The sequence below is a fragment of the Zootoca vivipara genome, chromosome 3 (assembly GCF_965207765.1).
Source record: "Zootoca vivipara chromosome 3, rZooViv2.hap1.1, whole genome shotgun sequence".
In the NCBI taxonomy this organism is placed as follows: Eukaryota; Metazoa; Chordata; class Lepidosauria; order Squamata; family Lacertidae; genus Zootoca; species Zootoca vivipara.
This window is the reverse complement of record NC_142586.1, coordinates 22,666,956-22,681,791: the sequence shown is the minus strand read 5'-3', so window position 1 is coordinate 22,681,791 and position 14,836 is coordinate 22,666,956. Positions and strand designations below refer to the sequence as shown.

Genomic DNA, 14,836 nt, shown 5'->3' with positions numbered 1-14,836 from the left:
TTTCCGCCCTTCTTGAACAGAGACCAATACCAGAGAAAGTTATGCAGGCCATCTTTCAGAACTGATGTTTTTAATCAATTTTTTTTGAGCTGTGAGCCATGACTTTTTAAAGTACTGTGCTTCATAAGCAGGGTACAGCTATGGAACCCAGTATCTGTTGGACTTCTCCTTGTACTGAACCTCTTCCTGTTCACATAATCAGAGGCTGTTCTCTTATTTGTACCAATGTGAATGGGGAGAGAGTCTTTTTCAGGGTGGCACCTTCTGCAGTGCTTTTGCTAGTTCGGTGCTTTTCTTGATCTGATTTCAACATCAGACAAATACCTTTTCCCCCAGTCTTTTTAATCTTGTAAGTGGAAGAGGGTAGAGTATTTTATTGTGCCTTTATCTACCATGTCTTACAGCTATTTTCAAATTAGTGTGGTTTATTGTGTTTGTTATGTGTATCATTTTTTTCATGTAACTGAAAGGCTGAAGGCAAAGAATAAATGTAGAAAATAAGCAGCAGGTGATCTGTAGTTTTCTTCCAAAATGCTCTGTTAAACTAATCCGCATTTGCCAGAGGTGATTTTAAAGCCTATGGCTTACTCAAACACTCACGCATTGTTGCAGCCAAGTATTTGACATTGGAGTACCTAAACCTATGGTAACCACAGGGGAAGCAATACCCTGGACCTTTGTTCTTTTTGCAGATATGGAAACTCTAGGACCATGAAACTGACTTCTATAGCTCTACTGTGAAATCAAACAAATTGACCAATGGCACTTTGAGAAGTATGGCAGTCAGATGGGTGGGCAGGATCTTAAGCTAGAAGCATCAGTTACTAATACAGACAGGTTTTCCTGTTTTATGAGAAATAGATTTAAATGAAATAATTCAACAGCTTGGTTTCAACTATTTTTTTTAATTCATCTGTGAAAATACTATATTTGAAGTGAAACTAATAAAATACCAGAGAAACTGTGAGCATTGTGACTTGTTACAGCCACATAAAGCGTTTTCACCTTCATGGAGTTCAAGCCAAGATTTATGCATATGTGCAGCAAAAAGGCAATATAAACATTTAAATCATTACATATGTGCAATCTTGGAATACAATCGTAATGGTGTCTTTAAAACCAGTGGACGTAAAATCAAATGTTTACAAAGCAAAGAAGGATATATGCCTTTTTTAAAAAAGGGAAGGTCCACAAACATCTACATTGTGGGTATTTTAAAAGAATTGAAAGAATAAAAATTTGCCCAACGCGTAAAATACCACAAAAGAGTAATCTCATTTCAAACAAATAATCCTACAAAAGCACAACCATAAATTACATTAAAATTAACCACTGCCCTTAAAATTAAAGAATGATGCTTTAGGAAAATAAGAGCATGATCCAGCCAAACTGAAGGACACTTGCATCTCACTGATTTCAATGAGAGAGAAACACATTAAACAGCATGGAAATCAATGAGGTATGAAAGTGCAGAACTTTTGTTGGATTGTGTCCCATTTTTACAAACATCTCCCCTAGCTTAAAAATCAGACGATACTTCATGTATCTCAGATTCCCGCTTGAGGCCTGATCCTGTGGGCCTGCCACCCACCTCCAGAGCACACAGACGAAGAAGGAAACATCTCCCCTCACATCAGTACTTGGGACAGGATCAAGCTCAGCAGCAGACTACTAGTGCTTCCTTCAGAACTCCTGCTGTTCATGGCAGCATAGGTTGTGGAGGGAAGGTAGAAAAGCAGGGCTAGGCACACCTTGCGGTCCACTGGCCTTGTAGACGCTAAAGCAAAGGCTTGCCTGTCATGTGACTGAGAGGAGCAATGGGAACCGTTTTCTGAGAAGTGGGTCAGAATCTGTGCATAAGCTCGCACTGCATCAGCACAAATGAGACTATTTAACAGCTTAAGCCAACACACAAGATCTAGAATGATGGATGTTTCTTTGTCTTCATTGGTATCTAAATGCAGCACAAATGTGTGAACATTTCTTTCACGTGGAATCAGGCCGTAGCATCACGGACATGTCATCAAGGTAAAGTACAGGCACTTTGACAGTATAATGTGCAAGGCATAACCCCTACCTATCACAGTATAAGGAAGCTTCCACAGGTGGTGAACATTGAGCCACCTTTGCCCCATCGTTCCTGGTTGTTGTTGTTGTTGTTTTGCAAGACAGAGCTCAGTGCCAACGTCCCACAATTCAGCTCCTGCTGTATGAAGGCCCTCCAAAGGACTGTAAACTATATAAATCTTTGCATAAAGAAAATGGCTATATTCTGCAATTATATCTAAGACATGAAATCCAGGACATGGTCTAGCCAAAGTTAAGCAGTGTTAAGTCTAACTTATTTCTACGTGTGAAAGTTAAACATGCATTTCACTTTTCCATTCAACCCGAATGAGACAAGCATCAACTTTGACTGGTTTGCATTGTCTGCTTTTAACTTGCCTAAACAAATCTGTATTTTTCAATAAAGGTTCAGTTGTGTGACAGCTGAAAATCCCAACCCTACAAAGTACAATATTGTATTGCCATAGCAAGCGGGTACAGTTTTGGTGTTGGAAAAGTTACAAGCTGTTTGTGGCCTCCTGCCAAAATAGCACAAATGCTATTGGCTTCAAATACATTTCGGGGCGGGGGGGGGGGGGGCAAGAAGAGTTTGACTAATAGTGCAATTCCAAGCTGCAGGCTACTTGAACAGAACAGGAGGATAGCTCTTGTTCCACACACACTCTCTAGCTGTGACAGACGAGTCCACAGAATCCTGCAACCTGCACAAGAGTACTGCAAAATCTTTGGGTTGTATCCACCAGTGTCACTCACCTGCCATTAAACATTCCTTCTGTGCAATAGGGAAGGAAGCAATTATGGCAATTCTTCCCTAGCTCTTTCCCCACACCCTAAATCTGTTTCAGAGGCTTGGGACACCCTCCAGAGCAGATTTAGACGCGTGGCATAGGGGCGGGGAATAGCTGAAAATTCATCCCTTCCCTCCTTCATCTGCTGACAGAAACTTTACCATCAGCAGTTGTCACTAGGTGACAACTTTTTATGTAGAATGGGCTATTAAATTATGAAAACATAAAATGGATAGTCTGCATAGTTCTAAAACATTTCATTTTGTTTAAAAATTGCTGATCTCACTGGAAGCAAATCTTGATTTTTTTTTTAAAGGTGTCCATATTGCTGAATAAGGTATTATACAAACTGTGGTACATTGGCTCAGCATCAGTGTCAAGTAAAGATTCATAATTTGGGAGAAATAAGTAAGTCTAGCATCTTGGATTGATATTCGTTTTACACAGTATTAAACAAGTGTCCACAAGGAACAAGGAAGTAATTAAAAGGTCTGAGCATTTATGGTGCAGTATTATAGAACAAGGCACTTTTAACATGGTTTTTTTCATATTCAGAGCAGTAACAGTGGCAGCTAGACGAACAGATGGCTCTCTGGTGACTCCTGTCTACTATTTTTCCTCTGTTAATGACAATTTGCTACTTTCATCCAAGTAGTGTCAGGGTTAAGACCTCCTTTTGCAAGAACTGAAGAATTGGGCAAAATCATTCTGAGCCAGTTAGATCTCCAGCCATTGAAGGAAGTTGTACGCAGAGCCAAGTCATAAGAAATTAAAGTTGTGGTGCTCGGTTATTCTGACCATTAACAATTTGTCTTCTATGCTGCAACGATTAACTTGCATCATATAACTAAATATTAGAATTTGGCTAACACAGATGCAAAAATGGCACACATGTAACACATATGTGTATATCTTATGTTATGAATGAAAGGAGATGTTAAATTGATGTACTGGACTTCTTTTGTCACAGTGGTGAGAGTATATGTCACTCCAATCTCATAAATTGGACAATTTTAAATAAAATGGATAGGTAAAAGATAGGTAAAAGATAGGTAAAAGTACTCTGGGGGGGGTGAGATACCCTAAACTTTACCTATAGTACATTTTCAACTTCCCATGTGCACTATAATGCATAGCTCTTTGTTATTAATAAAAAAAGTAGCAGCAACCAGTAAGACTAAACCTCACAACAGCAAATACACATACCGTACTTAAATAACCCTTGTACATAGCAGAGACAGAGCATTAACTACTGTCATTCTATAAATGCCAAGAGAACATCAAACACGTCCTGCAAAAGAGCAACATGGAATCGTAGTTTGAGGGAATGGGGACAGAAGGAAAAAAGCAATGATAACCCTTCAAACAGATAGCTTTCTGACAATTGGGCCTGATTCCTACATATCCTAAATGACAAGGTAGCTGCTGACAACACTCATAGTCATAAGGGTAGGCTCCCTACTGCATTGGTAATGCACACAGAGACCCATTTGAGACTGTACTAGTATAGAAAGTTCCTGTGTGACCCAGGTTATTGAGGCAATGGGCCCTTTTGTATGTTGTTACTGCAATGTGAAGCCCAAGCATATAAAAGCTACTTTTGTTGCCTGCTACAGCACTTAGGGAATACATAAATCAGATCTTAGCAGTCAGCACATTCATCTGTGTTTATGTGGTTTGGGGTGATTGCAAACCTGTTTTAGCCGTACTATTGATTAATCAACGTAATACACGGGAGCCTGAAATTCATCAGCGAAGATTTTGTAACAGAAGAAGAAACACGTACGTGTGGGGTTCCTACAAGTCATGTGCAATTCAGGACTTTAGGGGAAATGCAGGATCTTTGACATTCCAGCCTGAGAATCATGTGATCATGTTCAGGACAAGGAAAGCAATGTATCAAGCTGAAACAATGCAGTGTCCAACAGGGTCAGCATTCAAAATATAGATCTTTGATGTCTGAAAACTAGGAAAGAGAAAACTTCAAACTAGAGAAGTTCTTATGTAAGGCAGTCAAATATTCAACCAGTGTATACATTCATAAAATTGTGGGGGGGGGGGTGTTTTTCTTTCTTTTTTTAAAAAAAGCGAGCCAAGGTGCTATAGAATATGTGTGGAATATAGGCACAAAGTAGGTGCTTGACTTCATTCAATATGGGAAACAGAAGAACTAAGAAACTTAGGATAAGGTGAGCAGATGGTTGGACAATTTGAATACTCTTCTGTAAAGGTGCAATATTAAGCAGTTTCAATTTTGGTTTGAAGATATACATAGCCATGTCACTTATCATCACTTATAGAACATTTCACATTTTGCATGTCATTCTAGTTCTTCCCAGTTATCAGTAAGGTTGCCTTTGCTTTGTCGCCTTATGCTAACCAACCTTCCAGCTGATCTGATGCTCCATCTTGAGCTATTTCCTGAGCTTGACAGGTTGGTGTATTTTGTGGAGCCTTTGGTTTCGTCTTCCCAACCTGACCAAGATGGATAGTCACTCAGAGTACTTCCTGCGTCGCTGAGGTTATCACTGGCAGGGATCTGTGGTGGTTCCCATCCTTCAATTTCGTCTGGCTTCCTGGACTGGATGTTCTGTTTTATCACCAAACTGTCCCAAAATCCAGCTTTCTTTTCAGATTTCACATCCTCTTTTAATTTTAAGCTTGTTCTAGGGAACAACAAAAAAAAATTTCTTATCGAAACACATTTCGGAGGAAGAAAGTTTGACATATTTACTTTTAAGACAGAGGAAGTCCAGAACAATTTTGTCGTTATCCTTGTATAACTGATCAAGTCTCACTAGAAATGTATTTTTATTTAAACATTTTACTTTTCTACTCTAGAAAAATGGCTAAACAGAGAATAAAATAATACAGAATTTATCAGAATGGAATGCATTAATTATTATGTATTAAACTTGTATCCTACCCTTTCTCCCAAAGGAGAAAGAGAAGCTATAGATTCCTATTTGCAACCAGCGTAAGTCTTACAAGGAATAGCGTTGATGATCTGTGTGTGAAAGGTAAGGTAGGCAATGCACATGTGTCTGTAATTTGGGGCTTATCTGCTCATCTAAATATTTGATACCATAATGAGCATATTGTTTCAATTGAAAGTTATAGAATTTGTATCAGATGGTTGAAAGACAAAGGCTGACCTGTGCTAATGGCCCTCAAAGAAGATTACGTACTTTGCTTCCACCCAACTGTCTTTTTAAAAAAATCCCACTGCACTTCAGTAGATTGTCTACAATAACGGCCTTTTCTGCCCCATGTGGATCCTTAACTTAAACAGAATCTTACAAGCTGAAAAATAATATAAATATGGTGTAAGAACTGTCTTGCCTTCTAGAATTTAAATTGTTTTTTTACCTGATTATCTTGAGTCTAGCCTTAACACCTCTAGCAGCCTTGGTACTTGCATAATTTTCTCCATGTTTATATCACCTCCCACTCCCCTATATACATACCCTTTAGATTTTGGAGATTTACATCCTGTTAGTAACTGTTGTTCATCATCCTTATTAAATATGGTTGTTACTTCCTTCCAACCTCGAAAACCTGCTCCTTGAACCTAAAAATGATAGTTTTACAAATTAATATAATGTATGCAAAATATAAGGTAGGTAATGGTAACATTTAATGTATGCAAAATATAAGGTAGGTAAAGGTAACATTTAATGTATGCAAAATATAAGGTAGGTAAAGGACCCCTGGACAGTTAAGTCCAGTCAATGGCAACTATGGGGTGTGGTGCTCATCTTGCTTCAGGCTGAGGGAGCCGGCGTTTGTCTGCAGACAGCTTTCTGGGTTATGTGGCCAGCATGACTAAACCACTTCTGGCGCAATGGAACACTGTGATGGAAGCCAGAGCGCACGGAAATGCCATTTACAAAATATAACACCGCTGTAGAAAATGGCATATTAAACCATAGTTAAAAATAAATTATGGTTTAATACATACGTACAGTATACTAGAACGTGCTGCTGAAAAGTTTTTGCTTCGTTTCTCCCACAATCCTGGCAGAACAATAATGTCAGCATGTTAGATCTCTAAAGTAACTTTGCATTAAAATTGAACAACTGCCAAACATGAACCATCATTAGGATTCCTGCTCTCAAAGGGGATTTTTGTCTATTCTCTCTGCTCTGCCAATTGTGACCCAGGGAGAATGCAAGAGAGCCTTGGCTACTAGCTCAAATGATGGGAGTTTGAAATGTTAAATATGCGTGTTTAACCCTCTAACACTAATCAGGAGTTAGCTATGAATATTTTTGATTCATTTCTTTGCCTTAAAGAATTATGCCTTCATTTTGATCCATAAAGTGGATATTTAAATGCATAGTTCCAAAATCCACATTAGGTTAATACACGCATCAGACCAACCAAAATGTCACAGAATAATGTGGAAGTTTGTGAGTTCTTGATAACTCTTTATCGGGATAGCTGGCAAAATAAAGCAGGGCAGGGGAGGAAAAAAACCTCTGGTGTTGAAAGCATGGAGGCTACATTTAGTTGCAATCTTAAAATGGAAGGTGGGCAGGGCAGTCTCGAGCAGGTTGTGTGCCCTGGCGCTGAGGGGTGGAGATCGCTCCGGCACCCCCGCCCTCGCAGGGCGCAGCACCGGGGGTCTACCTAGAGCCGGCCCTGAAGGTGAGAGATAGGAGACATTTAAATTAGGCTCTTCTAGTTGGTATGTAGGGACACAGTTGGAGCTGTGGGTTAAACCACAGAGCCTAGGGCTTGCTGATCAGAAGGTCGGCGGTTCGAATCCCTGCGACGGGGTGAGCTCCTATTGCTCAGTCCCAGCTCCTCCCAACCTAGCAGTTCAAAAGCACATCAAAGTGCAAGTAGATGAATAGGCACCGTTACAGCAGGAAGGTAAACGCCGTTTCCGTGTGCTGCTCTGGTTTGCCAGAAGCGGCTTTGTCATGCTGGCCACATGACCTGGAAGCTGTACACCGGCTCCCTCGGCCAATAATGCAAGATGAGCGCGCAACCCCAGAGTCGGTCACAACTGGACCTAATGGTCAGGGGTCCCTTTACCTTTTTAGTTGGTATGTAGGTTTCAGGTTGCACCTATGATTGCTGGAATGAAGAAATTACATCAGCTGCTCCTCCATTTTTTAAAGTAAAAAAATAAATAAATCCACCTGTTAACCAAATGTTTATAATATAATAATAATAATAATTTATTATTTATACCCCGCCCATCTGGCCGGGTTCCCCCAGCCACTCTGGGCGGCTTCCAACAAAACAGAAATTCTAAAATACAGAAATCCATCAAACATTAAAATACAGAAATCCATTAAACATTAAAAGCTTCCCTAAACAGGGCTGCCTTGAGATGCCTTCTAAAGGTCTGGTAATTGTTGTTCTCTTTGACCTCTAGTGGGAGGGCATTCCACAGGGTGGGTGCCACTACCGAGAAGGCCCTCTGCCTGGTTCCCTGTAACTTGGCTTCTCGTAGTGAGGGAACCGCCAGAAGGCCCTCGGAGCTGGACCTCAGTGTCCGGGCAGAACGATGGAGGTGGAGACGCTCCTTCAGGTATACCGGACCGAGGCCGTTTAGGGCTTTAAAGGTCAACACCAACACTTTGAATTGTGCTCGGAAACGTACTGGGAGCCAATGTAGGTCTTTTAGGACCGGTGTTATGTGGTCTCGGCGGCCGCTCCCAGTCACCAGTCTAGCTGCCGCATTCTGGATTAGTTGTAGTTTCCGGGTCACCTTCAAAGGTAGCCCCACGTAGAGCGCATTGCAGTAGTCCAAGCGAGAGATAACTAGAGCATGCACCACTCTGGAGAGACAGTCAGTGGGCAGGTAGGGACTCAGCCTGCGTACCAGATGGAGCTGATAAACAGCTGCCCTGGACACAGAGTTGACCTGTGCCTCCATGGACAGCTGTGAGTCTAAGATGACTCCCAGGCTGCGCACCTGGTCTTTCAGGGGCACAGTTACCCCATTCAGGACCAGGGAGTCCTCCACACTCGCCCGCCTCCTGTCCCCCACAAACAGTACTTCTGTCTTGTCAGGATTCAATCTCAATCTGTTAGCCGCCATCCATCCTCCAACCGCCTCCAAGCACTCACACAGGACCTTCACCGCCTTCACTGGTTCTGATTTAAAAGAGAGGTAGAGCTGGGTATCATCAGCATACTGATGGACACCCAGCCCAAACCCCCTGATGATCTCTCCCAGCGGCTGCATATAGATGTTAAAAAGCATGGGGGAGAGGACAGAACCCTGAGGCACCCCACAAGTGAGAGCCCAGGGGTCTGAACACTCATCCCCCACCACCACCTTCTGAACACGGCCCAGGAGGAAGGAGCGGAACCACTGCATGACAGTGCCCCCAGCTCCCAAGCCCTCTAGACGGTCCAGAAGGATGTTATGGTCGATGGTGTCAAAAGCCGCTGAGAGATCCAGCAGAACAAGGAAACAGCTCTTACCTTTGTCCCTAGCCCGCCGGAGGTCATCGACCAGTGCGACCAAGGCAGTTTCAGTCCCATGATGAGGCCTGAATCCTGACTGGAAGGGATCCAAATGGTCCGCTTCTTCCAGGCGTGCCTGAAGTTGTTCAGCAACCACTCGCTCAATCACCTTGCCCAAGAATGGAAGATTTGAGACTGGGCGATAGTTGGCCATATTGGCCGGATCTAAAGATGGTTTTTTAAGAAGCGGTTTAATAACCGCCTCTTTCAGCGGGTCTGGGAAGGCTCCCTCATGGAGAGAAGCATTTACCAACCCGCGAAGCCCATCGCCCAGCCCTTCCCGGCTAGCTTTTATAAGCCAGGATGGGCAAGGATCAAGGAGACAGGTGGTTGGTTTCACTCGTCGAAGCAGCCTGTCCACATCCTTTAAAAGTTTCTTACTGGGTTAAAGCCTATTGCCACTCATTTGCTAATCTGTTCACCGATATTATCAGGTTGAAAGTGTTGTTATAAAAGAAGGCTATAAACTGCTGCCTACTGTAAAGAAACGAAGGAATTCTCAATTGTCTTTAGAGCTGATCACCTTTGCTGATAAGAGTACTCACTTGAGGTAGTGGAAATTACCAGGTTATTTTACAATAAGAAAGCTTTTACAATGGGATAGGTTCCTTTTTTGTTTTGTCTAGAAGACAGTATGACAGAGGAGCCTGAGAGAATAGCCATTCCAGATTCCCAGCTTATTTTTTTAAAAAAAAATAGACAGTCTCCAGCCCTTGTAGAACCCAAGGTACAAAGCAAAATGGGCCTAACATGCTCGTGAATTTTGAAAGAAATCAGCTGGCTACCACATTTCAGTCTTTATAGCCAATGAATAGTCACAGCAATCACTGATATTTGGAGAAATATTGTGGTACATTTCAAAAATGCTACCATCCTGTATGGAGCACTGAGACCTTCTTGCTTGCCCTGATTATGGCTGGAGTATGAAAGCATCTTTTCACCGTACTTGGCTTACTTTGCAACATAGCCACCTAGAGTATTTCATATAAAACAAGGCCAGCTAGGCCTCTTGATGCATGCCTTAAATTAACTACAGAATCCATTCTAGCTATTCTGCAACCCATTCCATGCTGTGGCATGAATTTTCTGGAGGGGAACCACTTGGTTCTGTTCACCCCTACTTGGCTGATGACATAAAATATCAATTTGTTGCCTTTACGGCTACGGTTACTGAATGGACACTGAAATTTGCCTCAGGCTTGGTTGCCTTCTACACTGAGGCAAATGGGGCATACCAAGAGGTTCCTTTGCTGTGAACTATTAACAGGAGGCAACCAATTGGGTGTGCAACCAAACCTTGTGTGTGGTATTGCTGCTGTGCAGGATTTAAGTAGCTCTATTCTACCAGCATTCTTTGTCCACTAAGTACAGTCAGCCTTTATTGGTCTGATTTTTTTTTGGGGGGGGGGGTTCTAAAGATATTTTGTACTTCTGCAAACTTCAAGGTTCCCCCATGCTTGCTGATACCTCACTCTAGTGTATAGGTTGTGCTGTTTTAAACATGTTGCCAGGCCGAATTCAAAGCACTCATGATGACATCCTAAAAATCTTAGGCCCCAAATAGCTGCATGAACACCTTTTCCCCTATTGTCCTCATCATATTTTAAGATGTGCCACTCTGAGGTGTGTCATGCTTTAAAAGTATTCTTCCAGCATCAGATGAAGATGCATCTCTTTGCCCAGCCTTTACGAAAGGTGAAGTATGGTTATCCCTGTAAATATGTTGTTTCTGGTTCCTACTGCCAACTAACTAACTCTCTCTCTCTCTGAAATTGTATAGTGATTTGTTTATTTTGATTTCAGCTGACATACTATTTGGCTATAAATATGTGTGTGTGTACACTTCCCTGGGACCTTTGGGTGAAATATGGTTTATAAATACTGTTAATTAATAGGCCTGACTGTGTAAATATAGTAAAATCACAGACAATGCAAAAGTAACAATTCTCAATGATTTATTATCATATACTGCCATTGATTTCAGCTAATTTATTATCATTGCAGGCCTAGGTAAAATCTTGACTACAGTTTTAAATTAGCTAGAAAGTCTCCTGGAACTAGATTCTACAAAGCCCCCCCCCTTAAAGGGGCGGTATTAGGCTTTTGTTTAGTCCTTGGGTTGAGCGTAGCCTCTGGGTAGGGATGACAAAATACTTAGTCCAGTTCACAATTACTAGTTTCCAGGGTTACAGCTTCCAGGAGAGGGTAGAAACAAACAAAGTAGGGAATAGGCTGAACCTGTTAGATGACTGTCTTCCCAGAATATTGCTTCACACTGACATTCTTTCAAAGGTTGTCTAGCAGAGGGCTCATATCTCTTGCAGAGTTACTCTGCAGTTCCCAGCTGAGCTTGGTGGACACTGTTGCACTTGGCGTTGAAGCAGCTGAAGGAAGAGCCACCTGCTCCTGTCCTACCCTCCTCAGTTTGCAAAAGGAGAGAAGTTTTAACTGTGTTGATTTAGAAAGCCTGCTTCCCCCTCCCACCCTTCTGCCCTTGACACAGCTGATTTGTGGCAGCCATACAATATGACAGCCATGAGAGGCTGGCACAATTACTTCAAGGTGAGCCTAGTACAGAGCTGCTCCGAGCCTTGCCTTTCTTCAAGAATTGGGAATGTCGCCTTGCAAAACACAGGGGCAACAATGCAGCCAGTGATGCTGCAATGATTATCTTATAAAGATGGACGTTATAAAGATGGACCAGCTAGCACTTTCAGATTATGTATGTTAAGAATGAACATCTTTATAACCAATATTTGGAAGTATTTACAGATGAATTTTGCTCATCATGGGCCAAAATAGGCTTCAAAGTTGTTTAAAAACCAATTACGCAAGCATTAACATATAAATATTCATAATTAAAATGCACAATAAAAATCCCATTAAAAGAACCTAGTCATTAAATTGGAAGACTCAAGTTGGGAGATCAAGGGAAGGCCCATCTAAACAGGTGGATCTTTAACAGTTGGTGGAATGTAAATACATTTGGGGCCTCCTATATTTCAGTGGGGACTGCATTCCATAACACTTGCACCACCAGCAAATAGGTTGCCTCCACATCACCACAAGTCAGTTATCATCAGGCAAGATAAACTGGGTTCTGTTTAATTATATTAATGCCCCTATAGCGCAATGGAGGGGAACTAGTTTTTCAGGTAACCTAGTCCAGAGTTGTTTAAGGATTTATATGTAAGCAGCAAGACCTTAAAATTAGCCTGTGCAGATCCCTTCCTATGAGTATGATCTGAGCCCCAAGAGGGATACCAACCACCACTCAGGTTGTGGCATTTTGAACCAGCTGCAACATCCAAACTAACTTTAAGGGAAGCCCTGCATAGAGCATGTTACACTAGTTGAAACATGAGGTTAATTATGCAGGTATCCTCGTGGCTTAGCTATCCCTGTCTATGAAAGGGTGCAGTTGATGTACCAGCTGAAGTTGCTGATAGGCACTCTCTGCCACGGAGAGATAATATGGTACCGTAATTATTCCAGATTAATGAATGTGAGTATAATGCTGTGAAATTGTTGTTTATTAATACAAAAACTTCTATTCCATGATTCAACCGAAGTGCTTTAAGTTGCTCTGATGCTAATGAGAAAATTAAAGCATGCTTATGTCACTGCTATTGAAATCAATGGGCCTCACAATCCTTAACAGTTTTGAGCCCCTGCTGTGCACAGTTCTTGTTCATACGAAACCTAGATCAATTCTCTCTCTATTTCTAAAAAAAATTTATCCTCCAAGCCCAAGCAATGTCCATTGGAGCTTCACTGAAGCCATGTGAATATAAAGACCACAAAAGCTAGTGTTATCCAGGGGTGCTATAGCCATGTTGGAGTGCCTAATGTTTAATGTTTGGTTAGCTTGGTAGAACTCCAATGGAAACAATGGACGGATCCTGAACTGCCTCTGCAATAGCCATTTGGCATGTACCAGAGCGTGCCTCCATTCTTTTATGTAACTCGAGCATAAGTTTTCAGTATTGTTCCTGGGACTTGAAAAACAAATATTAAATAAATAATTATGGAAATACTAGTAAGAATCTTGTTCTATGGAGAAAAGAAAAACCACAGCTGACAAGAGACTCCGTCATTATTGAACTAGGCCTCTTTTTTCAAGGCTTAGTTTGGCTATAACAATGCAGAGCTGGAACTAGAGGCATTTCTTTCCCTTAATACCAAACTACGGTAACAAAGACTTAGTAACAGTGAAGTTAAAGACTGTCAACTCTACAAATGCAATATGGACAGGCTCTGAAGTGTTATAATTGTGATGTGCTTCTGCTGTCTTAGGATGTTACTCGTATGACCCTGGAACACACAGATTTATAATAGAATGTGTGCCCTTTTTTGCCTAGGGTTGTAGCTCTCCCAGATATATTCTAGTAGTGATATACTCAAACATAAAATGCTTTGGCCTCAAATCCTTCTTTTCAACACAACTATGCACCTGGATCAGCCTAGCAATGGCTGAATGGAAAAAGCAACTTCTACTTTTCAACTGATTCCCAAACTCTTGTGTAGTGAAGTTGTCCTTCCTCCTTTCATCACTGATAAATACAGAATTCATTTTTTCTGTGCCCCAAAAGGAAACCGATATTTCAACTATTTCACCTCAGATTAACAATGCAATCACACATAGAGAAAAGTAAGTCTCACTGAGTTCAATGGAGGTCACTCCCAGGTAAGTGAGTATAGAACTGTAGCCCAAGGATCCTTGAAAGCATACATTATTTTGGTAGAATTCCAGTAAGAGAGAGAGAGAGACAGAGACAGACAGACAGACAGACAGACAGACAGAGACAGAGACAGAGACAGAGACAGAGACAGAGACAGAGACAGAGAGACATTCATACTTAGTCTCCAACTGAAGTTCTATTCCTAAATAAATCAATTCTTACCAGCATACTTAGGATTCAGCAATCACTGATGCCTAAGCACTGCAATGCTGCTCATTTCTCTCCTGAATATAAAACTCTTCTATTGTAGGTAGTTTTACCTGTTACTAACAAACTCCTCCCCTCAATTACAACACTCTTTACCTTGGGTCTAGCATATCTTCTATAGCAATCCCTACTGTGACCCCCCCCCCCAAAAAAAAGCCCTCTTCTATTGAGCAGGTATGTGGATTATCTTGTTTCCTGTCTGAGGAAATGTTTACAAGTCCTGGGCCACAACAAGGTGTCATATTTTTTCAGTGTCATAAGTTACAAGCTGCAAAACAAGAAGAAAGCTAGTAGAATTTGATGTTGAAATGCCAGCAAAAGCATTCTGTAGAAAACAACAAGGAAAAAGAAGTAATGCAAAACAAGGGGATGGGCAGACTTCCATACATGTTGCTGGTGATAAAGTATTGCCTTCCTGGCTGGGGGAAAGGGCTCTTACTAGGATAAGCCATTCAAGCTTTCCTCACCTGGGACCCACCTCTAACCATAGCTGCCAAGTCTCCCGCTGAAAAATGCGGGATCAGCAGCGGCGCAGCACCGGA

General features: G+C 41.6%; 1 protein-coding gene across 2 annotated transcripts in view; it reads right to left on the bottom strand.

Annotated features, from left to right (window-relative positions):
* Positions 1–885: 885 nt before the first annotated feature.
* TDRP (testis development related protein) overlaps positions 886–14,836 on the bottom strand; it is a 28,367-nt gene continuing 14,416 nt past the window's right edge. For both annotated transcript variants that reach the window (XM_035109939.3, XM_035109937.3), the window contains exons 3-4: positions 6,323–6,426; positions 886–5,521 (exon numbers count right to left, since the gene is read on the bottom strand). In XM_035109939.3, the coding sequence (XP_034965830.2) occupies positions 5,176–5,521; positions 6,323–6,426 (450 nt within the window). In that variant the 3' untranslated portion in view covers positions 886–5,175. The remainder of the gene's footprint in view (positions 5,522–6,322; positions 6,427–14,836) is intronic.